We start from the raw sequence: 26040 nt of genomic DNA, 5'->3' as shown, positions 1-26040 counted from the left end.
TTACAACCATGGATTTTTCTTAAATGGTGTTGAGTTAGTAACTAAAGGGTTACAGACCCACGATTTTTGTATAAAGCCAACATTAGAAATAGTCATGGTATGTAAAAAGTTATATGCTGTCTCTTTGTTGTCTCCTTAGGTAAACTTGGGAAACAAATAGAAACTCCGAGATTGTTAATCAGTATACGTGAGTTTACTTGCAAAGAAAAAAGAAGTATGGAGCCCATATTGATAAATGCTCAAGTCCAGATGTGGAGTGCAAAGGCAGGAATGTCCAAGTCAAGAAATGCACTCATTGAAACATGTGTAGGAAAACGAGAAGTTAAACTTATTCTCTATTTCAGCACTGGAAAGATTAAGACTTTGCAACTACACGATAATATTAAAAGTGTGGTCCTTCAAACCTATGGCGAAGACCAGAATTACCTACATTTGACTTTTAAAAATAATGATTTCTTGTTTGTTGAGAAACTCACCACCACAGATGCCAGAAGACTGAAGAGATTTCTAGACAAAACCTCTCAAGGTAGTATTCGGCCAGCCAGAAGTGATGAGAGATGTGGTGAGCCTAGCACAAGTGCACAGGAGTTGAATGGCTCTGGAAGTTCATGTGAAACAAATAGTGAGTGCTTTGAATCACCCAAAGAAAGTGAAATGTGCATGTTTCGTGAGTTGTCTTTGCTTCCATCCTCATCAACCTTTCTTCACAATGTAGGATTATTAGAAAACCAATTCATAAAGAGGAAAAGATTTTTCTCTGATTTAGCAAAAAATGAAAAACAGAGCAACCTGAAGGACAGTATCAGGGACTTTGAGGCAAATTTAGTGGTGTGTATCTCTAATGAAAAGGGAAAAGAAAGGAATGTAAGAGAAGTAGACATCAGTAAGCCAGGGTTTGGATTTCCATTTGAGACCAACTATCCTGAAGATAGTGGTGTGGATGTTCGTGATCTTAATGATCTCATTACAAAATTATTTTCTCCAGTTCTGTTGGAAACACACTGTATTGAGAACGGCCTAGAGTGGCATGAATATATGAAGACATACTTGCTTTACCCAGAGAAATTGTGGCAAGGCCTGCCTAATGTGGGAAACACCTGCTATATAAATGTTGTATTACAGTCTCTATGCTCAATACCACTGTTTATTAATGATTTATTCAACCAGGGTTTCCCATGGATTAAAGCTCCCAAAGATGATTTTAACATGCTCTTGATGCAACTGCTTGTTTTGAAAGATATTTACAACGCAAGATTTAGACAGAAGTTACTTATAGGTATTACAAAAGCCCTCCCCATATTTGGAGAGATATTTGCTGTTGACAGGCAGAATGATGCTCATGAGTTTTTAAGTCTCTGTTTAGTTCAGTTGAAGGAGACTTTCCAAAGAGTAACCATGATGTGGCAGTCTGAAAATGATTCGGGGGATTTTTACTTACTTAAAGACATTTTTGCTGATTATGCTACTATCAACAAAATGCCCGTTTGTCCTGTTACCAATAATTTTGAATTTGAGTTGCTAAGCTCCATTTTTTGTAAAGCTTGTGGCCTGACTCTTTTTAAGGGAGAACCAAGTAGATACCTTTCTATCAACATTCCCCAAGGAGGGAAAGACATGTCCATCCAGTCCACTTTAGATCTTTTCTTTAGTGCAGAGGAGCTTGAGCATAGGTGTGAAAAGTGTTTGTACAACAAATCTGTTTCATTTCACAGGTTTGGCCGGCTACCCAGGGTAATTATTGTTCATCTGAAACGCTATCACTTTAATGAGTCATGGGTAATGAAGAAGGATGAGCGGCCCATCCTTGTTTCCAAATACTTAAGGCTGTCTTGTCACTGTAGCAAAAGCACAAAACCGCCCCCACCCCTTCGCCCAGGTGAACATGTTAAGAATCTTGACTTATTAAAACCCCTTGAAGTGTTGGGTTCCGAAATACTCAAATTGCCTTTTAATTCAGTGAGGACCTCTAGATCCAAGGGTTTCGAAACTATAAACATCACATCAAACAGGGAGTCAGAAGCACAAAGTGGGAAAAGAGTCTCTGAAGTGTTGAGTGGAAAAGTGCAGCAGGAAAATTCAGGGAAAGGTGACACAGCACATATAGTTGGGTCAGAACTTACAAAGGAGACTGAGAAACTCAAGAAACATGAGGAAGAGCATAGACCCAGTGATTTAGATTCTGGTAGTATCAGGGAGGCCCAAAAGTACCAACAGGCTGAGAAATGTAACGAAGGGAGAAGTGATAAGCAGATTTCCCTAGAGGCACTTACTCAAAGCCGTCCAAAACCAATCTCCCAGGAACAGACAGAAAACCTTGGGAAAACTACACTGTCACATACCCAGGATAGTAGTCAGAGTTCACAGAGCTCATCAGATTCCAGTAAGAGCTCCCGATGCAGTGATGATCTCGATAAGAAGGCAAAGCCTACACGCAAGGTGGATCCAACAAAGTTAAATAAAAAAGAAGATAATGTTTACAGGCTTGTTAATATTATCAACCATATTGGGAACAGTCCCAATGGAGGCCACTACATCAATGATGCCTTTGACTTCAAGAGGCAGAGTTGGTTCACTTATAGTGATCTACATGTAACAAGAACCCAAGAGGACTTTGTATATAGGGGTCGGAGTTCTACTGGGTATGTCTTCTTTTACATGCATAATGATATATTTGAAGAGCTCTTGGCAAAGGAAACTCAGTCTACCAGCACATCCAAGGGTTAGTAAGAGGAGTGTATGCTTCACAGTACATGTCTATCCAAATGCCTCACTTATCTAAATTGGATAGAGAAGGACAGATAATTAGCCCAGGACCAACAGCTCAACGAACATTTATAGAGAAACGTTTGTTCCAACCCTGACCACATCAGTCTTATAATTACAGCTCATGCTAATGAGTGTTCTCTTATACAAGTTTGGAACTGTAACTTTTGTATAGTATTTTGTCATAAATTTTATTATTGACAGTAAGGTTTTTCAGTATTTTGGTGGAAGTTATATAATCCAAAGTTGCCTTTATACCGATTAAAATGACTTATTTTGCTTCCAGTAAAAGGTATGTTTTCTCTCATTTCTGCTTTCTTTCTTGCATGGCAGCATAATAAGTTCTAATGAAAAAGCTTTTATATATCAGAAGGAAAACCACACATGCCCAGACACAGCACAGTTCAGACGAGTCTATCCAGCGCTGTTACCCCAGCCTGCTGCTCTCTTGCTCTTTCTACATTTGGAATGGTTCGGTGTCATCCTCCCCTCCTGGCTTTCTCACAGTGGATGCCAATTAATGGTGATGCTTAAGTGAAGAGAGAAGAGAACATTTTATGGCTGCACATGTTGGAAAAAATACAAAAATGGGGAGAGGGCTGCATTTAGCTTTTGTTGATTTTTAGGAGTTTTCATTAACACTGAACAATGTTCTTACTGTTCTCTGATTTAGGCCTTGGTTTTATAAACTGTTTTCAAAATAGTTTGATTTTGTTAAGTCTGTTTTCCAGTGTCTGTCTTTAGTTGTCTTGTCTTTAATGGGGTTATTTTCTTATTAGGAAAAAAACAATTTCCACTTCTAGAATTAACGTTGAAGGAGCTCTGCATGTGCTCGGGACCTACTGTGTGCTCCTTTCTCCAGAATTCTCTGTTTGGGATGGTTGACACCGTACTTGTATTAACTGGACAGAATAGATCAGTTGAGAGCCTTCTGATAACACTGGAGGATCCTGGTCTACAGATGTAGCCAATCTGGATGCTTGAACTTTTTCACCTCTTCAGTGGCTTTCTGATATGTCTCAGTCATAAGTTTGTAGAAATCGAGCTTCTCTCCCGTCTGGCCTTCAGCTCTTTGATAGAGCATCCTGCGGTTCCTTATCACCTGGCCTTTCATTCCAGCTGCCAAACCAGATGCTTTGCCTTTGAGTGTTCCTCCTCAGTGGATATCCTTTCCCAAATGACAACTCTGGTTAACTGCTCATTGACTGCAGCCCTCTCGTTCTAGGTTCCTCACTTGCTTATGGCATCAACAGTTTTTTGATTACTTCTAGGTTCCAATGGCAGCTTCTCAGCTGCTTTTCAACTCATCATCAAAAATGGAAGCACTGTACATGCTACAATACCATTGAGATCTTGAGACAGTGAGATTTCTTGTTCTGGTCAAATATCTTCTGGAAGCCAGATTCCCTTCACCACAGAATCTCTTTCTGGTCAATCTTGAAGGTGCTTCTACTTCTGTTCCCACAGAGTCTGAGAATGGACTCACAAGTACATCAGGGACCAAGTAGAAGCCTGGACTCTACTCTTGCCAAATAAGAGCAAAGCCATGACCACACCCCTACCGTCTGTATTCTGATGCAGTGGTTTTAAGAGCGGCCTAATCAGTACCATCAGGAAGGTGGGAACTCATGGGATATGTGGACTCTGTTGCAGATTTACTAATCCCCAGTATTATTACAGAGGGCAATAATCCAATGGAGAATCTAATGTTCAATTCATTTCGGAGATCCTGCTTTTGTATGTGCAGTACCTTTTACTGTTTAGTTGGTCATTTCATAGAAACTTTTTTGTTGTTGTTGTTAGTCAGGATTTGGTTTTGTAAATAAGTATCAACTGAATTCAACAAAATCCCGGCAATATACGATAAGTGAGGCGGATAAACATTTGAATCCACTTGGACATGTGTAGATGACACTGGACCCCAAAGTCCTCCTTTTCCTCAGAGGTAAAGGTACTGGGTATCCTCAGACCTTGATCTTAAGGATGGGAAAGCTGATTTATGCTCACGGAACTGGCATGTCTTTCTGCTTGTCAGCTAACAAGTATCATGTTGGCCCTTGATGATCTGAGCCCACTTCACCGGTTTGATCTTCTCCAAGAGTCACTTGAGTAACATTAAAGGACTTTTATATACTAGGACTTAATCTGCAAAACTGAATGGTTTCATGCACTCAACATTATAAGAAGAGTTATGGATTGTTTTTCATCTTTGTAGAATGGCATTCTGTTTCTTTAACGAGTACACAATACCTGCTTTTAATATGGACTAGTAAGACCTAAAAAAATCTAACTTGAGTAATAAGCTTTGATATTATGTGAAAGATGTCTGTGGGGATGATCTGCCATGTGGGGAAAGCTATGTGCATCTTAGGCATGCTTTTCTGTAAACACTGAGCAATCAGACTTAGCACTCGTAATGCTAAGCCTGTGCTTTCTGGAATGTCTTCTCTTGCCTTTGAAGCAATGTGTCTATAATACTGTATACCTGCATTGGAGTAAATGATTGTGCTAATATGTTATCTTACGTGCACACAGGAATGGGTTTTCAATCCTATCTTGGCCAATATGTGTTTATCTCCTAGTGTATGGGGTAGTTCCAGTTCCAATATAGTGGCATAGGTGTTTCTTTTCTTTACCCTTTATTTTTCTTTTTAAGATGGGGTTTTTCTTGCCATTGTAGGCCAAAACTGGCCTTGAAATCTACTCCCCAAGTGGTATGATTAAAGGTAGAGGCCACTATGTCTGGCTTTGATAGCATTATTTCTGGTGGCCTTTTGAGGAGTGAATTAGAATTTAGTGCTTTCTTGGGAGGCAGAGGCAGGCGGATTTCTGAGTTCGAGGCCAGCCTGGTTTACAGAGTGAGTTCCAGGACAGCCAGGGTTACACAGAGAAACCCTGTCTTGAAAAACAAAAAACAAAAAATAAAAAAAAACAAAAAAAGAAAGAAAAACAAACAAAAAAATTTAGTGCTTTTAGCGAAGTCAGTTAATGCCCTTTTGTTTCTGTATTTTTTATAAATGAGTGTACTATGTATGGCCGAATATCAGGAGAGAGCCTTGAATCTCATTATAGGTGCTCTGGAGCCATCTCTTCAGCTCTAAATAATGCCCTTTAAGAGGAAACCAAATGTAAACACTTGAGGTTCTCTTCTTTCGAGGTAGAGTGTAGAATGTAGTAGACAATTGAAGGAAGACCTGAGATTGCTGAAGCATGTGGATGATAAGAGTCTTTTCAATTGAAATACTCTTATGTATAAACCTATTATGGACAGAATGAGGGATTTTTCTGTCTCTCTAATACTGAGACAATTAAGGATGTTGGGAGTTTTATGTAGAGAGGGAAACTCCCAACACTTGGGCTTCTAAATTCCAGTCTTCAGGCATCTTTAATTCTGAGCCCATGTACATAAGTAGACTTTAGAACAGGAAAGACAGGAGAGTAGAAGAGAAAGAGTTGGATATGGGGGTTGGGGGTGATTATTGAGGCAATCTCACAATGCAGCCTTAGGTGGCCTGGAATTCATAGAGATCCATCTGCTTCTGTCTCCCATGTCCTGGGATTAGACATGCATCCTAACACCTGGCCCCAAAATTGTAAGGTACAAAAAGTTAACATCTTTTATTTTGAGATTGCAAGACCATTTTGATGGGGAGTTTTTATACTGGAAATGTTCTTTAGCATGTAGCACTTCTAAATACAGGGCAGCTAAAGGAGGAAGTTTGGGTTGTATACTGCCTATGTGTTGTTTCAAATAAAATATTAAAAATTATACCATTGACTCAATAGTTGTTATTTATTGTAGATTGATTAATCACATTTCTAGGTAATCCCAGGAGCAAAACTCCTGTTGCTTAATATTTTTCTTTTTATTTCTAACAGGTTAACACAAGAGCCTAAAATAACACAAATTTTACTACATTTTCATTTTAGATATTAGGAGTCCAGGTTGTTATCAGTAGGCTGAAATCAAGTTGTCAGCAAAGCTGCAATTGTTGGTGTTGTAAGCACAGAATGTGTGTTTTTCTAACTACCCACAGTCCTTGGCACTTACCCTCAATTTTCAAAGTTAGCAATGTTGGACTAAGTTCTTAGTTTTTAAAGATTTATTTATTTTATGTATATGGGTACACTGTAGCTGAACAGATAGATGGTTGTAAGCCTTCATGTGGTTGTTGGGAATTGAATTTTTAGGACCTCTGCTCGCCCCGGTCAACCCCGCTTACTCCAGTCGGCCCCACTTGCTCCAGCCCAAAGATTTATTTATTATTATACAGAAGTACACTGTACCTGTCTTCAGATGTGCCAGAAGAGGGCATCAGATCTCATTATGGGTGGTTGTGAGCTACCATGTGGTTCCTGGGATTTGAACTCAGGATGTTTGGAAGAGCTGAGCAATCTCACTAGCCCTAGACTGAGTTCTTAACAATGAAATGGCTCTTTTGTTTGTTTTTTTCACATTTAAGAACAATTAGGATTAGATTGGGCCCATACAGATAGTTTATGATAGCACTGTTTTCTGGCCAGAAACCTAAATTTTTACTACCTGTAGCATTTGCTATCAGTGACTGGGATAAGGACTTTTTTATGTGATACGCTATCACACATCACCAATAGAAGTCAAGGAAATCCACTACAAAGGCAGACTGGTGAAGTGTAGTTTGGGACATAGTACCATATTAAAACATCAAAGCTACTGAGGTTCCCCCCCCCCCAGAAAAACAAAAGGTAATGGGTAACTAAAATCAAAACATCAGTTAGAAATATAAAGATTATAGTTACTTTGCATATTCCTATTATATGCAACATTGATGTATTTTTTTATTTTACTATTATGATTCCAATTTCTGAGTTTACACACAAGTTTACTGTAGGCTAACTTATACTGTTATGTAGGTAACAGTATATTTAATGGAAGCCTTACTGAATTTTATTGGCTTGAGCCTCCTGTAAAAGAGTAAAAACCTTAATAACAGGTAAAATTGGTGTATTCAGTTAGGTAGAAATAGAGTTGTTTTGATTCAAAGGCATGTTGCTATATGTGCCACGTGAGTATAGAAGCTAAGGGTATGGAAACTGCTAGCTAGCATGTATTGCTCCTCAGCTTCAAGTATACCTACTTCAACATACTATACTCACAAATAAAGGACAGAATACTTTTCATCACTACCAGTAAGCATGTTCTGTTTCCCAACAAGGTATTTCAACTATACTGCAAGTGGGACTTCTCTTGCTAGTCCCAGTTGGTGATGGACTGGCTGTGCAGGTGTGAGAGTACCTAGTTACAGTATATTGTCCCCAGCCACAAACCCAGAATATGAGGTCCCTCATGACCTACAAAACCCCAGCCAAATGGTGGAATAACTTTCCCCCTATATTTTAATGGACACCACATACTGTGGGCCTTGGCTTATAACAGTGGCCTGTCTCCTTGCTCCTGAGCCTTTCTCAAGTGCTTATTTGTAGCTGTCTAATACCCAGTCCTCCAGATGGCATTATGGAATAATTCATCTTTCCCGTTATATTAGCATTCCATGTCACTGGCCATGACATTATGCATTGCCATTGGTTTTAACCTTGCTTGTGCCTTTAAGCATTACTGCCAGAAATCCCCTTTTGCGTGCCCATAACTCCATACACAGGTCAAGGTTTTCCTGAGTTCTTACTGTACACCTGCTCTACAGATAGTGGAGTCATGTTTGGTAACTCAAGTAAGCTCTGTCATCAGTAGGCTGCCATTAAAGTTTCAGCAGGGTTGGAATCTTGGCCCTCAGGATTGGGACCCTTTCTGGATTTGGCCTATGAATGTGCCCCCGACATACACACAACATACAGGTTTTGTAAATCCTATAGACATTTATAGGGTTTCCTTAATGTTGAACTCTGGTTTTAACTTCCTATCCTCTGGCTGATCCAGACAGATGGAAGACTAGATGAGATGTTCTAGTTGTAATACTCAAAATTAAATCCAAAGATTTTTAATGTGACATTTCTTTGGGTTTTATGTGGTGTAATATACTTATGTAAAATGTTGCAAATGTTATTGAATTCAGAATCAAAGTACCCTAGTTGACATTTATTCTCTCTAAAAGGAAGTTGAGAGATAAGCCGTCACCTCATTTTCATGCTTCAGTTGGCTGTGTTGGTAGCATGAGAGGCTACTGCCGGATGGTTTTATTAGGTGGTTACAGTTCAAGATGTGCATCAGTAACAGATACAGTGTACATCACTCTGGCCCCTCCATTTATGACCCACCATCCTGGTTCATGGCTCAATTTTGACTCACCCACTAAGAATATTCCAAAGGTGAAACCACAGAAATGTTTGTTTCTGTAACTTAAAAGTGTGTGTAAGGCCTGGGAAGATGTATAAATCACTTAACCATACAAGCATAAGGACTGAAGGTCAGGTACCCCACACCTAACATGAAAGCCTGATGTGCATGGTGGAAGACTGGGTATCTGGGGGGTGGGGGGATGGGAGGCAACGGAGTCACATGACTCCTCCAGGAAATCCAACTACAGACACCAGCATCAGGCTGAAGATCTGACTTTATTGCCCAGCCCATAAACTTTAAGTGTTTGAGCCAACCCCAGGCCCCTAAATCATTGGCCAATTGTATCTCACCACACCACCGTGCTCCAATGAAAGCCCTGCTCATTGGGCTTCGGAGGAATGCGGAGAGTATCACTGTCTGTGAGAACTTCCAAGAAATAGCCACCACCTTGGCCTCAGTTTCTTTTTGCTGTCTCACCGGTGTGCCTGGAGCCATATTCTAATGCATATCCTAACACCCTTGGAGGAGTTACTTACAGGAGCTTGTGGTGCCTAGCCCCATCCCACTTTTCCCTTCATAAGACTGACTTAAACATCCCCCACAGCTATGCCGGGGGTAAGTTGACTGGCTAGACTAGCCAAACAGGCAAGCTCTGGGTTCAACCAGAGAAACTGTCTCAATATAAAAGATGCAGAACAATTTAGACACCAAACATCAAACCGCTGGCTTCCACATTTATGTTTACTCACAAGCACAGGAACACACATGCACACCACATGCAGTTGCCCCCAAAAAAGGAGAAAGTGGTTGGTTTCTATTAACAGACATTTAAAAATTCAGTGCTTGGGATTACTAGTATAGGAGACAAAACTAGCTAATAAATGGCCTAGAATAATTTAGCCAACATATATGTATGCTTTCTAATTTTTCTGTTTGAAGGAGTGGTATAGGTAGGCTACTCTTTCAACCATAATGTGTTCTTTTTGCTACGGTTCACCAGACTAACAGGATCAACAAAATTTGTGTATATGACAATGTATAACTTATACATACCTATGTACATATAATTGAAATGATGTCAATTTTATATGTTAGCTTGACAAGGAAAAGGAGTGCCTAAACAGCTGGCAAACATTTCCTGGTATATTGTGGAGGATTTTCTGGGAAATACTAGTGTTTAACTTGATAGAAGAGAGTAGATTGTGCTAACAAATAGAGCTGGCCATTATAATTTATTGAAGACCTGATTCGAATTAAAAAGATAAAGGGGAGGCATATTTGTTCTCTGCTTCAGATAGTATATCCATCTGCTCCCAGGCAAGCATTCTTGGTCAGTGGGCCTTGAAATGCAAACATTAATACTTCTCTGGTTCTCAGACCTTTGAATTTGTGCTGGAACTGCACCCATCTGTTCCCATGAGAATCTAGCTAGCAAGATACAGCTCATGAATCTTCTTGACCTTTCTAATCACATAAGCCAATCCCTCACGATTAGTTCATCTACCCATCGGTATTTGTCTACCTACCTATCCTATTGGTTATTTATATCTTGACAACACTGACTAATACAGATGGCAAGTCTAAAGTATGAGAGGTAGCACAGTAGGCTAGAACCAAATGTAGGAGTCAAGTATTCTAGTCTTGAGTCTGAAATACACAAAGCAAACTGCTGGGCTAGAGACTACTGCATACTTGAGGCAGAATTTCTTAAGGAAAAAAAAATCAGGTTTTGCTCTTTAGGCAGGTTTAACCAGGTTCACACACATTATCTTTACTAGCTCAACTAGATTGTAGATAATAACCACATTTACAAAATACCTGCATTGCCATCCTTAGATTACTATTTGGCTAAATAGCATAAACCCTAGCCAAGTTGGCAGACAGCTAACCATCATATATGCTAAATCCAGAAACTCAGAAAAGACTGAGCAAAAGAATCCATTTTGTAAAAGAAAACTATATGTTATAATGCTAGATTTTTACAGGATAAGAAAAATATTTTTAGAAACAAAATTGCACATAGACAGTAATAAGGATACAACAACAAAAACCCAATTCATAGGAAAGCTTCTTCAGGGTACTATGTAAAATTCAGCCAACTATTCAGTTTTATGGTTACAGTAACAATTACTGTTTTGTACAAATTGTTACAAAATCAGGTTATACCCTACTATTTTTTTAAAAAAAAGGGTTTTATTTACGTTTATGCATGTGAGTGTTTGTATGTGTACGTGTACATTTTGTATATTCCTGATGCACACAGAGACTGGAAAATGGCATCAGGTCCTTGAACTGGAGTTACAGATGGTTATAAACTGCCATGTGGGGCTCAGAACTAAACCCGTGTCCTCTGAAAGAGCAGCAAGTGCTCATAGCCACTGAACCATCATTGCTCTGTCCCCTATGCCCTACTCTCATGTTACTCCATGTACTGGCTAGTTTTGTGTCAACTTGACACAGGCTGGAGTTATCACAGAGAAAGAAGCTTCAGTTAGGGAAATGCCTCCATGAGATCCAGCTGTAAGGCATTTTCTCAATTAGTGATCAAGGGGGAAAGGCCCCTTGTGGGTGGGACCATCTCTGGGCTGGTAGTCTTGGTTCTTAAGAGAGCAGGCTGAGCAAGCCAGGGGAAGCAAGCCAATAAAGGACATCCCTCCATGGCCTCTGCATCAGCTCCTGCTTTCTGACCTGCTTGAGTTCCAGCCCTGCATCCTTTGGTGATCAACAGTAATGTAGAAATGTAAGCTGAATTAACTCTTTCCTCCCCAACTGCTTCTTGGTCATGATGTTTGTGCAGGAATAGAAACCCTGACTAAGACATCCATATTGTATAAAACTGGTTGTTCAAGCAGTGTATTACCCTAAGAGACTCACAAGGATGGCTATAGCCCCTAGGAGGATCTAGAAAACTGCATTATATGTCAGGTACCCTTTCCCCATCTTATACAGACTTATACATTAGTTATTTCTGGGAATTGGAAGAGAGATACTCTTAAGTTTATTGGAGTAAAATGAAACTAAGGGTACATGGGCATATTGAAATCAAATCAGGGAAAATAAACTCAAGAGCTTCTGGACACACCAGACCCAAAAATAACCCCATAAAGTGATGGACACCTTCCTTATATTGATGGTATGCCCTAATATTAAACTATCATCTAGTACCTGCTATGTGTGTCAAGAATCAAGGAACCTGACTTAGCTGGGTCCCCTGGTGTTGACAGTCTACTGAACTGCCTGCCTCACCACTGTTTCCAATTTTTTAAAATTACTTTTATATTTTTTTACAGTCCAGTCCTTGCCCCCTCCCAGTCCTACTTCCCACAGTCTTCATCCCTTTCCTCCTCCCCTGTGGCTCCAAGAGGATGTCCCTCTCCCCATACCAGGCCTCCCCACTCCCAGGGGCCTCAAGTCTCTCGATGGTTAGGCATATCTCCCACTGAGGCCAGTCCTCTGGTGTATGTGTGTTGGGGGGCTCATATCAGGTGGTGTAGGCTGCCTAGGTCAGAGTTTTTAACTGTGGGATGACAACCCATCCCACCTGTATCAGACACACTTTAAAAAAGAAAAACTACTTCAGCTTTGCTCTGAAACCCAACTTCAGCAACTCTGTCCTATCACTGGCCCAATTTAGTATTTTATCAACAGAGTCTCTTTCTCAGCCTTCTTCCGAAGCCTCTTGAATTCTGCTGCAGCTTCCTTAATTTGCATTCATTCTGTAACCCATATACATGCATATAGATGTATAGATATAGTTCATGTGTACTGTGTGCAATTTAATATTAGCAATAAAATAACTGCATTTGCCTCAGCCAGGCTACCAAGTTAGGTGGATTATATGACAAATTGCTGTCATTGAAACTGCAAAACCTTATGAATTTATTGTTCTTGAATAAATTGTGACATCATGGAAAGAGAAAAATATGTTCCTTTAGGTTTCTGGTGTCGCAATCACAAAAGTGAAATTACTAGTTTTCCAAGAATGGAGTATTTTCATTTGACAGTCACATCATCTGATTTCCCTTTTAATTCTATTTGTACATATCTCAAGCCCCTGCTAACACTGTCAAGGCATATCCATGCTTCTGCCTGACAATGGCATTATCTGTAACTTTCCACACCAAGGCTCACACTGGGAATACTTATTCCCTGGCCTTGTCTTCATATCACATCACAAAGTTTACTGCCACTAAAATACAAAATGTGTAGGGGGAGTTGGGGGAGTGACAGTTGAAGCAGAATGACAATTGCCTTTACATTGTTATTTTAGGGACACCAGGATGTCAAAACTGAACGCTAGAATCAATAAACCATGCACTGTGGATAGTCTGACATTTTTATGAATAAGTTTATTGGACATAGTCATATCAATTTTTTTAAACCTATGCCCTAACTGCAACAACCAAGATGCTAAGTTTTTAAAATTAGATTTGTCTTATTTTATGTGTAGTGTATGGCTGTTTTGCCTGCATGAAGCCGAGAGCTAGGAATAACTTTGAGCTGCCATGTGGGTGCTGGGAACCTAATCCAGGCCCTCTGCAAGAGGAGCAAGTGCACCTAACCACTGAGCCACCTCTCAAGCCCGAGAAGTTACATTTTAAATTTTTCATTTTTATTTTGTGTACGATTATTTTGTTTGCATATATATGCCTACATATACATATACATATACATATACATATACATATACATATACATATACATATACATATACATCACATAAATGCCTAGTGCCCATGGAAGCCAGAAGGAGGTGCCATATCCCCAGGAACTGCAGTTACAGATGGTGATAAGCAGCCTTGTTGAGAGCTAGGAGTACAACCCAGGTCCTCCACAAGAGTAGCTAGTGCTCTACTGCTGGGCCTTTTCTCTAGCCCCCTTTAAAAAAGAAATGACTTCTGTTTAAGTAATGTATATTGTGTGGATAAGAGCAAGTGAGTGCAGATGGTTGAGGAGGCCAGAGGCATGGGATGCCCCTGGACCTGGGGTTACAAGTGGTTATGAGCTTCACGATGTGAACGCTGGAAACTAAATCTGGTCCTCCAGGAACAGCCAAGTCTAGAGTTCAGAAATTGTAAGAAAATATAGGATCCACAAAGCCTGAAGCCTGAAATACTAAATTATATGTGTGTGTGTATGTATGTATATGTATAAGTATAAGTATAAGTATAAGTATAAGTATAAGTATAAGTATAAGTATAAGTATATGTATATGTATATGTATATGTATATGTATATGCATATGTATATGTATGCATGTGATTCATATTTATTTATTATATATTATATAATAATATATTGTATAGTATATAGTATTATTTTATATTATATATAATGTACATATACATTATATGTACTTATATAATATATTGTGTATTTACATATATACATTATATAATATATAACACATGTATGTATATGTGTATGTATATATGGAAAGCTTGCTAGCCACCTTCCATAACCTATCACTGCTAGTATTTGAAATTTAATTGGGAATAATTGTACTTCTAACAGGTAAGATATTTCAGGGTACATGAAGCTGAATGCTTTTCTGCTCTAAATTAAACATAGGGTAGGTGTGAGGAAGAAGAAAAGAAATTGGGACATTTAGTGGTGCACCAGAATAGAATGCATGAGTGAGGGAAAATGAATGTGTGATGGTATATACACTCTAAGCATAGAGACTACATGCAGAGAACAGGGAACATGAGGTAGGAGGCTTTTATTGGTACTAGTCCCCCACATGTTTAACAAACACAATTTCTAACAAGGAATAAGGGCATATAGCAGTGTACAAAGACGTTCAACAAATACCCAAAAGAGAAAATATTTCAGTTAAAGTGCATTTGGATAACCTCAACAAGGATTAATTGAGCACCTCATCTCTACTACAAGAAAAAAGTGGATAACATAGTTGTGGATAGAAAATATGTGGGGCTATCAAAACCTTAGAATCAAAACATCAGTTTTCAACTCCATTGTCTGTCTCAACCACCATATCAATATCATATCAATCATATCAATATCATATCATATCAATCATCTGTTGGTTTCCTTTCATTCCCATTACTACCAGCCAGGCTCAAAACAGTGAACTCAAGTAAAAATCCTCTGAGCCTAACAGGTACATGAATATATGTAACCTGTACTGGACCAGAGAAATGGGACTGGAGAGCAAATGTGATTAGAGAATTTTAAGGACAGGTCTGATAACTGGGGTGAGCCATAGAACTTTCATAGAGGAGCTGGCAATATGGTTTTGTGGTTAAGAGCACATACTGCTCTTACATAAGACCCAACACCCATGTGGTAGCTCACAACCTTCTGTGACTCCACCTCCAGAGAGGACCTGGATTCTTCCTGACCTTTGCAGGCAGGCACTTGCAGGCATGTACATATTAATTAAACAATCAATCCATTAAAAGTTGCATAGATACATTCAAAGGAGCAAATTGCAAATGAAATGAGTCTCACATTGCCATATCTGGAGCTGGAGAGATGGCTGAGCATTAAAAACACTGAAGAGAGACCCCTTGGTCTTGCAAACTTTATATGCCCCAGTACAGGGGAACACCAGGGCCAAGAAGTGGGAGTGGGTGGGTAGGGGAGCAGGGCGGGCGGGGGGAGGGCATAGGGGACTTTCAGGATACCATTTGAAATGTAAATGAAGAAAATATCTAATAAAAAATTGAAAAGAAAAAAAAACAAAAAAATCACTGAATACTCTTCCAGAAGACCTGGGTTCAATTCCTAGCACCCACATGGCAGCTCACAACTGTCTGTAACTTCAGTATCTGACACAGACATACATACAGTCAAAACAACAATACACATAAAATAACAATAATTAAAATGAAACAAACAAAAAATAAAATAAAAAATTATGAATTGTCTTTTCTTATGTTATTACATAATTAACCACTAAAGTAGAACCTAAATCTCTGACTTCAAAAACTGAAGTAGGCCATCAAGAACACAAGCTCCAACTCAAGCTCAGTATATTATTACTGAAGAGCTGTTTGAATATATTTAGACTAATCACTTCCATTTAAATAATGGGAGATTCAGCCAGGTGGTGCTGATGGTGCATGCCTTTAATTCCAGCACTCTCAAGGCTGAGACAGGATAGCCAGGACTACACAGGAAAACCCTGTTTTCAAAAATCAAAAATAGATGGGTAGATAGATAGATAGATAGATAGATAGATAGATAGATAGATGGATGGATGGAAGGAAGGAAAGAAAGAGAAAGAAAGAAAGAAAGAAAGAAAGAAAGAAAGAAAGAAAGAAAGAAAGAAAGAAAGAAGGAAGGAAGGAAGGAAGGAAGGAAGGAAGGAAGGAAGGAAGGAAGGAAAGAAAGAAAGAAAGAAAGAAAGAAAGAAAGAAAGAAAGAAAGAAAGAAAGAGAGAGAGAAAGAGAGAAAGAAAGAAAGAAAGAAAGAAAGAAAGAAAGAAAGAAAGAAAGAGAGAGAGAAAGAGAGAAAGAATAAAATAATGAGAGATTTATAAGTTTTACAGTTGGGTAGAACTGTTGATAGCTTTTCTCCCTGGGCAGCTTTGGATATTATGAGCCAATTCTCAGAGAGGAGGCATCCAGGTCAGTTCCAGATTTATTTCTCCAAGTCTTGGGTCTGAAGTGTGTCATGTCTTTAGTGATACTGTTTTTCTTCAAGTTCTGGAAGGCAATCAAGGGCAATGGCAATAACCTATATTGGTTTTTGGAGTTTCTTGTGCTCTCCTGACCTACAATTTGAAGGGAGGATTCCCATGCCTGGCACTGGGGATTTTGTTGGGTAGTCTATGGCTCTTGTGAAGAGCAGTATCACCCCAAGTGGCATAAATTCATTTAAATTACACACACACACACACACACACACACACACACACACACACACACACACACCTGTGATAAAAATCAGCCCTACCTAAGGTCAGCTTATTCTTAGAAGCCAGGGGCAAGGGCTTTATGCCCTTGCCATAGTTACAATCCTAGTCTATTGTATAATCCACCTTCTCCCTAGACTGTGTGTGTGTGTGTGTGTGTGTGTGTGTGTGTGTGTGTGTGTGTTTGTGTGTGTAGTATGTGCCACATCCACTCCAGTCAGTATGCGTGACAAGTCCAAAAGCTTGGCCGCAGCCCTGAGGCAAAAAGTTTCACAGAAACTGGTCTCCTGGTGCTTTTTGGCATTCCATAACACAATGTGGCCCAGATATGTCCTTGCGATAGTCTAGTGAAGGGTTTTCTTTCAGTATTGTTTTATTATAAGTGCTTCAAAGGAATGATTTGACAAATAGATAAGTTAGATTGGCCTCCACCAGTGTTCCAATATTTTAGGAAATCGTTGAATTTAGTAAGAATGCTATTCATTCAGACAAAAAGCCTCCAGTGTTGACAGAGAGATAGTGAAAGTAATCAGGCATTGCAGTTTACTGCATTAGAGTAGAAATCTCAGGGCAAGTTCTACTTAGAATTCTCATTACAGTCAGGTATGGCAGACTACAGTACATATTATAAGAAAATTGGTGGGCTCCTCTGTTAAATGGAGGTTCCATACAGATACTTAAAATAACAACTAGGTTACTCCCATATACAGGAGTTTACAATGGTCTAGGAAGACGGTGGGTTGTGGTCTAAGAAGGAACTAGAGTAAATACTTAGAATAACAGCTGAGCCACTCCCATATACTGGAATTTACAATGGCCTAGACTAGGATTGGAACTATGGCATAAAGCCCTTGCTCTTAGCTTCTAAGAATAAGCTGGCCTTAGGTAGGGCTGATTTTTATCCCAGTTGTACACACTGATTTTTATCTCATCTATAAACATTGATTTTTATCCCAGTTGTAAACACTGCCCAATTCCTGTCAGCTTTTATGTATGCATTTCTCTGTTTTGTGTAAAGAGTCATTTTGCATTGGGTAACCGCAATGTACCTTGGATGACCTTAATGTATCACCTAACTTCCTTGTTTTCTTCTGTAATATAAGTCTGATGCTCACTTTGAGAAATTACACTCAGATCCAGCACTCTCTTGTGTGTCTGTTTCTCATTTTGCTGAGTCCTTGTCCACCTGAGTACTGGGACCCTGATTCTCCTGCGGGTTGAGGGATCGGTTGAGTCTAGCTTGCGATAAGTATGTGTACATTTTTGGATGATAGAACTCTCATAACCCTTCCCCCAGTAAAAGCTACAATCAATTAATGACTGCTAAGAAGAAAGAGAATCAGCATTTTCCAGGTTTGAGTTTTAACTCAAATCCCTGATTCCTCTGCCTCAGTCCCCCCAGTACAAGGATTGGAATCATGTACCACCAGCTCTGACCATCCCACACTCGTGTTTTCTAGCACATAACCCTGTAAGGAATTGATCACCTTTCCTCACATGTACAAACCTGCCTTGTTTACTTGTAACAAGGCCAGACTCCAAATTTCCATTGCCTGTGATGTAAATAAAAGTGTACCATTAGTACCTGCTGAGCACTATAGAAAAATACCAATCAACACTGTTTGATCAAACTTGAGCCTGGCTTCTATCCATCCTTCAAGTCATTGAACTTTCACCATTCTCAGCCTTTTCTGAGTTCAGAATGCAGAGGAACTTCTTACCGACCACTCCAGAAATCAGCAGATCCTAAATAAAAACATCCTTTGGCTGCCCATCTATTTACACTGCATACTCACCTCACTCCCCAACATCTGCTCCCTTCTAGCCTACATTAAGCCTTCATCAAATGGAAAACATAGAAAGTTTCCCTTTCTTTTGTTATGCCTGTAGATACTATGGTTAGAATGGTTTCCAAGTTGCAATGGGTTACTTAAAGTTTTTCTTTAAAAAAAAATGGATTTTTCCCCTGTGGATGTATGTGTGGGGGCACATGAAAATGTGTGTTCATTCATGTGGATGTCAGAAAAAAACTTAGGTATTATACATAGGAAAACCATTTACATCCTTTGGATGAGTCTCTTACTGGGCTGGCACTTATCATGGAGTCTGGTCAGTGAGCCCTAAGGCACTTCTTGTCTTCAGTTCTCCAGTACTGGCTTTTTCATATGGATACTTGAATTTCAATTATCATGCTTGCAAAGCAAGCACTTTACCAACTGCTTTTAGGGAGTTTCCCTCTCAAACTTCCATGATTCTAACATGTAACATCAACCCCATTTCTCTTTAGTGATTTGCTCAGTCACTCCAATTAGATTAGTGTCTCTTGGGAGCTGGAGACATGGCTGAGCAGTTAAAAGCACTTGCATCTTCTAGAGGACTGGAGTGCCTTTCCCAGCATCAACTTTGAGCTGCTGAAAATTGCCTGTAACTCCAGTTCCAGGGGATCTGAGGCCCTCTTCTGGTCTATATGGGTACCCACAAACACGTGGCATAAACACAAGATGCACCTAAGTAAAAATAGTAGACACCTTTTAAAAACAATAAAAATAAATGTGTGACTTGTGTACGCATGATTTTTTAGTGTTGTCACATGTGTTCAGGTCAGAGGACACCCTTATATGTCAACTCTTGCCTTCTACTTTGTTTGAGGAAAGGTTTTTTTTTTAAATATTTTTATTAGGTATTTTCCTCATTTACATTTCCAATGCTATCCCAAAAGTCCCCCATACCCTCCCCCACCCACTACCCTACCCACCCACTCCCCCTTTTTGGCCCTGGCGTTCCCCTGTACTGGGGCATATAAAGTTTGCCTGACCAATGGGCCTCTCTTTGCAGTGATGGCCGACTAGGCCATCTTTTGATACATATGCAACTAGAGTCACGAGCTCCGGGGGTACTGGTTCTCTTCTTTTCTACTGTATGCTGGGCTAGCTAGCCCACCAGTTCTAGGGATTTTCTCTTGACTTTGCTTCCCATCTTCACAAGAAGTACTTGGATTACAGACACATGTTGTCATGTATGGCTTTTAATAGGTTCTGGAAATATGAACTCTGATCCTCATGTTTGGGTAGCAATTGCTTAACCTCTGAGCTTTATCTCTTGGCCCAGATTAGCCCCTCTTAATGCCAGTTTGCTCAATGGTACAAGGGGACAAACATGTGTAGTTGGCACTGTCTCCTTCCAGTGGTGTGGAACCCCTGTTTGGAACTCTTTGTGTGGAAGCAGTCTCACCTTGGGGACTAGTCTCAAAAATAACTACAGAATGAAAATCAAAATCTTAGAAGGTAGAGCTTTCCACATATGAAATTTTAATCCATAGCTGAGAATGAGGAAGAGGGCATCATATTATGGTTTCTGGGCAAATAGGACCTTATGAGATTTAAATACAATCCGGGTAGGACATTGGCACTGCAACTGGGTTTTTCATAAAGTAGTCCACATTTCAACTGGACCAGCTATTTCTGGGCAATGGATTATTCTCTGATGCGATGCAAGGCTGTTTGGAATGTCACCGTGTTACATTAGGCATTCTGTAAGTCCATAGATGATGGGGCTAGAAGAATCTTTACTAGGGAGGATAAACATTAATTATGTGCACGAATTTATCCAAGGAAAGGAGGACAAGTGTTTTGCCTCCTTTTCCCCCTAAAGACAGGTCTGCATCCTCCTGAGGGAAGGCACCGTATCCGGGTCTTCCTGCACGTCTTCATCATCAAGAGGTTAGACACTCAGTAGTAGAAAGCTTTAGATTCCTGAAAGGAAATTTGTGTTGTTTTGCCTATGCAAACCCTTCACTCATCCCTGTCATTGTGGCCACTTTATTTAGCAGTTCATTCAGCAAGTACTCAGGTGGCTGCAGAAAGAACCTGACGGACCTTTGCTGGGTATATCATACTGTTTACCTGATATGTTCATGGTATGTGTCCATTCTGAGCCATCGATCTATATATGTCTTCCCCACACATCCTCATTTCAACAGTGCTGACCCATTCCACAACACAACTGGCAGAAACTAAAGCAGCTTCCTCCACAGTGTCCCTCAAGTGCCCTCTACTGGCCAGAGTCAACATTGCACATAGAAATGCTTATGTGAAATTTGGCTGTTATCCACAGACCATGTATATAGAAGGATGAATTTAGAGCCAACAGACTATATATATTGTTAACTGCACAGTCACCTCAATATCATCATGATTTTGTCAATGTGCTATTGTAAATGCCTGAGCCTCAGTTTTCTGACTCTTGGGAAATAGTTTTAAAAGTGCATTCTCCAATCCTAGGTCTATCTGTAATGTGAAAGACTTAATATCAGGTATGTTTTAAATAACATAATCCTGAATATTTAAAGGTGATTAAGTCTCTTCATAGTATTACCTAACACTCCTAATTCTTCCTTTTTCTATCCCAGAGAATATTTCACTCAAAAGTTTCAAAATAAGCTGTATATACATATGAAACATAAGGAGAACTTATTAGAGAACCCACAGCTTTAAAGCTCTATCAAGTGAGATATCCAGGACTTTTATACTAATACACTCCAAAATAATAATAATCATAATCATAATAATAATTATTATTTTAAAGTAATGTAAGTTTACTGTTATTTGTTGGGCTACATTCACAGCCATCCTCAATTACATGTAGCCCACTGGCTACCACTTGGTAAGCCATCAACATGTCTTCTCATGCATGGGGAGCACTCTTGTGCCTCCCTTTATCAGTGTCTACCCAGGTGGGTTGTGGTTCAAGATACCCATGTGATTGTTCCCAATTTCTATAAAATCTTATGCCCTTACTTGAGTGAGTGTGGGGTTGTATTGTGTGGGTATTTTTGTTTATTTGGGAAGGTTTAAGCTAGATATGGGTAAGAAATTTACTTCTTTAAAAATCTTTGCTGGTACCCTATGGGAGGAACAACATTATGAACTAACCAGTACCCCCAGAGCTCTTTTTTTTTTCCATTTTTTATTAGGTATTTAGCTCATTTACATTTCCAATGCTATACCAAAAGTCCCCCTTACCCACCCACCCCCACTCCCCTACCCACCCACTCCCCCCCTTTGGCCCTGGCGTTCCCCTGTACCGGGGCACACAAAGTCTGCGTGTCCAATGGGCCTCTCTTTCCAGTGATGGCCGACTAGGCCATCTTTTGATACATATGCAGCTAGAGTCAAGAGCTCAGGGGTACTGGTTAGTTCATAATGTTGTTCCACCTATAGGGTTGAAGATCCCTTTAGCTCCTTGGGTACTTTCTCTAGCTCCTCCATTGGGAGCCCTGTGATCCATCCATTAGCTGACTGTGAGCATCCACTTCTGTGTTTGCTAGGCCCCGGCATAGTCTCACAAGAGACAGCTACGTCTGGGTCCTTTCAGTAAAATCTTGCTAGTGTATGCAATGGTGTCAGCATTTGGAAGCTGATTATGGGGTGGATCCCTGGATATGGCAGTCTCTACATGGTCCATCCTTTCATCTCAGCTCCATACTTTGTTTCTGTAACTCCTTCCATGGGTGTTTCGTTCCCACTTCTAAGGAGGGGCCTAGTGTCCACACTTCAGTCTTCATTTTTCTTGAGTTTCATGTGTTTAGGAAATTGTATCTTATATCGTGGGTATCCTAGGTTTTGGGCTAGTATCCACTTATCAGTGAGTACATATTGTGTGAGTTCCTTTGTGATTGTGTTACCTCACTCAGGATGATGCTCTCCAGGTCCATCCATTTGGCTAGGAATTTCATAAATTCATTCTTTTTAATAGCTGAGTAGTACTCCATTGTGTAGATGTACCACATTTTCTGTATCCATTCCTCTGTTGAGGGGCATCTGGGTTCTTTCCAGTTTCTGGCTATTATAAATAAGGCTGCTATGAACATAGTGGAGAATGTGTCCTTCTTACCAGTTGGGGCTTCTTCTGGATATATGCCCAGGAGAGGTATTGCTGGATCCTCCGGTAGTACTATGTCCAATTTTCTGAGGAACCGCCAGACTGATTTCCAGAGTGGTTGTACAAGCCTGCAATCCCACCAACAATGGAGGAGTGTTCCCCTTTCTCCACATCCTCGCCAGCATCTGCTGTCACCTGAATTTTTGATCTTAGCCATTCTCACTGGTGTGAGGTGGAATCTCAGGGTTGTTTTGATTTGCATTTCCCTGATGATTAAGGATGTTGAACATTTTTTCAGGTGCTTCTCTGCCATTCGGTATTCCTCAGGTGAGAATTCTTTGTTCAGTTCTGAGCCCCATTTTTTAAGGGGGTTATTTGATTTTCTGAGGTCCACCTTCTTGAGTTCTTTATATATGTTGGATATTAGTCCCCTATCTGATTTAGGATAGGTAAAGATCCTTTCCCAGTCTGTTGGTGGTCTTTTTGTCTTATAGACAGTGTCTTTTGCCTTGCAGAAACTTTGGAGTTTCATTAGGTCCCATTTGTCAATTCTCGATCTTACAGCACAAGCCATTGCTGTTCTGTTCAGGAATTTTTCCCCTGTGCCCATATCTTCAAGGCTTTTCCCCACTTTCTCCTCTATAAGTTTCAGTGTCTCTGGTTTTATGTGAAGTTCCTTGATCCACTTAGATTTGACCTTAGTACAAGGAGATAAGTATGGATCGATTCGCATTCTTCTACATGATAACAACCAGTTGTGCCAGCACCAATTGTTGAAAATGCTGTCTTTCTTCCACTGGATGGTTTTGGCTCCCTTGTCGAAGATCAAGTGACCATAGGTGTGTGGGTTCATTTCTGGGTCTTCAATTCTATTCCATTGGTCCACTTGTCTGTCTCTATACCAGTACCATGCAGTTTTTATCACAATTGCTCTGTAGTAAAGCTTTAGGTCAGGCATGGTGATTCCACCAGAGGTTCTTTTATCCTTGAGAAGAGTTTTTGCTATCCTCGGTTTTTTGTTATTCCAGATGAATTTGCAAATTGCTCCTTCTAATTCGTTGAAGAATTGAGTTGGAATTTTAATGGGGATTGCATTGAATCTGTAGATTGCTTTTGGCAAGATAGCCATTTTTACAATGTTGGTCCTGCCAATCCATGAGCATGGGAGATCTTTCCATCTTCTGAGATCTTCTTTAATTTCTTTCTTCAGGGACTTGAAGTTTTTATCATACAGATCTTTCACTTCCTTCGTTAGAGTCACACCGAGATATTTTATATTATTTGTGGCTATTGAGAAGGGTGTTGTTTCCCTAATTTCTTTCTCAGCCTGTTTATTCTTTGTGTAGAGAAAGGCCATTGACTTGTTTGAGTTAATTTTATATCCAGCTACTTCACCGAAGCTGTTTATCAGGTTTAGGAGTTCTCTGTTGGAATTTTTAGGGTCACTTATATATACTATCATATCATCTGCAAAAAGTGATATTTTGACTTCCTCTTTTCCAATTTGTATCCCCTTGATCTCCTTTTGTTGTCGAATTGCTCTGGCTAATACTTCAAGTACTATGTTGAAAAGGTAGGGAGAAAGTGGGCAGCCTTGTCTAGTCCCTGATTTTAGTGGGATTGCTTCCAGCTTCTCTCCATTTACTTTGATGTTGGCTACTGGTTTGCTGTAGATTGCTTTTATCATGTTTAGGTATTGGCCTTGAATTCCTGATCTTTCCAGAACTTTTATCATGAATGGGTGTTGGATCTTGTCAAATGCTTTTTCTGCATCTAACGAGATGATCATGTGGTTTTTGTCTTTGAGTTTGTTTATATAATGGATTACATTGATGGATTTTCGTATATTAAACCATCCCTGCATCCCTGGAATAAAACCTACTTGGTCAGGATGGATGATTGCTTTAATGTGTTCTTGGATTCGGTTAGCGAGAATTTTATTAAGAATTTTTGCATCGATGTTCATAAGAGAAATTGGTCTGAAGTTCTCTATCTTTGTTGGATCTTTCTGTGGTTTAGGTATCAGAGTAATAGTGGCTTCATAAAATGAGTTGGGTAGAATACCTTCTACTTCTATCTTGTGAAAAAGTTTGTGCAGAACTGGAGTTAGATCTTCTTTGAAGGTCTGATAGAACTCTGCACTAAACCCGTCTGGTCCTGGGCTTTTTTTGGCTGGGAGACTATTAATAACTGCTTCTATTTCTTTAGGGGATATGGGACTGTTTAGAAGGTCAACTTGATCCTGATTCAACTTTGGTACCTGGTATCTGTCCAGAAATTTGTCCATTTCGTCCAGGTTTTCCAGTTTTGTTGAGTATAGCCTTTTGTAGAAGGATCTGATGGTGTTTTGGATTTCTTCAGGATCTGTTGTTATGTCTCCCTTTTCATTTCTGATTTTGTTAATTAGGATTTTGTCCCTGTGCCCTTTAGTGAGTCTAGCTAAGGGTTTATCTATCTTGTTGATTTTCTCAAAGAACCAACTCCTCGTTTGGTTAATTCTTTGAATAGTTCTTCTTGTTTCCACTTGGTTGATTTCACCCCTGAGTTTGATTATTTCCTGCCGTCTACTCCTCTTGGGTGAATTTGCTTCCTTTTTTTCTAGAGCTTTTAGATGTGTTGTCAAGCTGCTAGTATGTGCTCTCTCCCGTTTTTTCTTGAAGGCACTCATAGCTATGAGTTTCCCTCTTAGAAATGCTTTCATTGTGTCCCAAAGGTTTGGGTACGTTGTGGCTTCATTTTCATTAAACTCTAAAAAGTCTTTAATTTCTTTCTTTATTCCTTCCTTGACCAAGGTATCATTGAGAAGAGTGTTGTTCAGTTTCCATGTGAATGTTGGCTTTCTGTTATTTATTTTGTTATTGAAGATCAGCCTTAGTGCATGGTGATCTGATAGGATACATGGGACAATTTCAATATTTTTGAATCTGTTGAGGCCTGATTTGTGACCTATTATGTGGTCAATTTTGGAGAAGGTACCATGAGGTGCTGAGAAGAAGGTATATCCTTTTGTTTTAGGATAAAATGTTCTGTAGATATCTGTCAGATCCATTTGTTTCATCACTTCTGTTAGTTTCAGTGTGTCCCTGTTTAGTTTCTGTTTCCATGATCTGTCCATTGGTGAAAGTGGTGTGTTGAAGTCTCCCACTATTATTGTGTGAGGTGCAATGTGTGCTTTGAGCTTTACTAAAGTTTCTTTAGTGAATGTGGCTGCTCTTGTATTTGGAGCATAGATATTCAGAAT

At 39.7% G+C, this 26040-nt stretch overlaps 1 protein-coding gene and 1 long non-coding RNA gene across 3 annotated transcripts in view; one reads left to right on the top strand and one right to left on the bottom strand.

The window, feature by feature from the left end:
* The window catches only part of Usp26 (ubiquitin specific peptidase 26), a 48567-nt gene extending 43621 nt beyond the window's left edge, over positions 1-4946 (top strand). Inside the window, exon 8 of one of the 2 annotated variants that reach the window (XM_017318645.1) lies at positions 140-4946. In XM_017318645.1, the coding sequence (XP_017174134.1) occupies positions 217-2724 (2508 nt within the window). In that variant the 5' untranslated portion in view covers positions 140-216 and the 3' untranslated portion in view covers positions 2725-4946. The remainder of the gene's footprint in view (positions 1-139) is intronic. The other variant, NM_031388.2, reaches the window with a different exon arrangement.
* Positions 1-26040, bottom strand: part of Gm35727 — a 182310-nt gene that overhangs the window by 106454 nt on the left and 49816 nt on the right. The window lies entirely within an intron of this gene.

This window comes from Mus musculus, chromosome X (assembly GCF_000001635.26).
Source record: "Mus musculus strain C57BL/6J chromosome X, GRCm38.p6 C57BL/6J".
NCBI lineage: Eukaryota > Metazoa > Chordata > Mammalia > Rodentia > Muridae > Mus > Mus musculus.
Note: the sequence above shows the minus strand (reverse complement) of the source record. Positions and strands in the feature narration are given on the sequence as shown.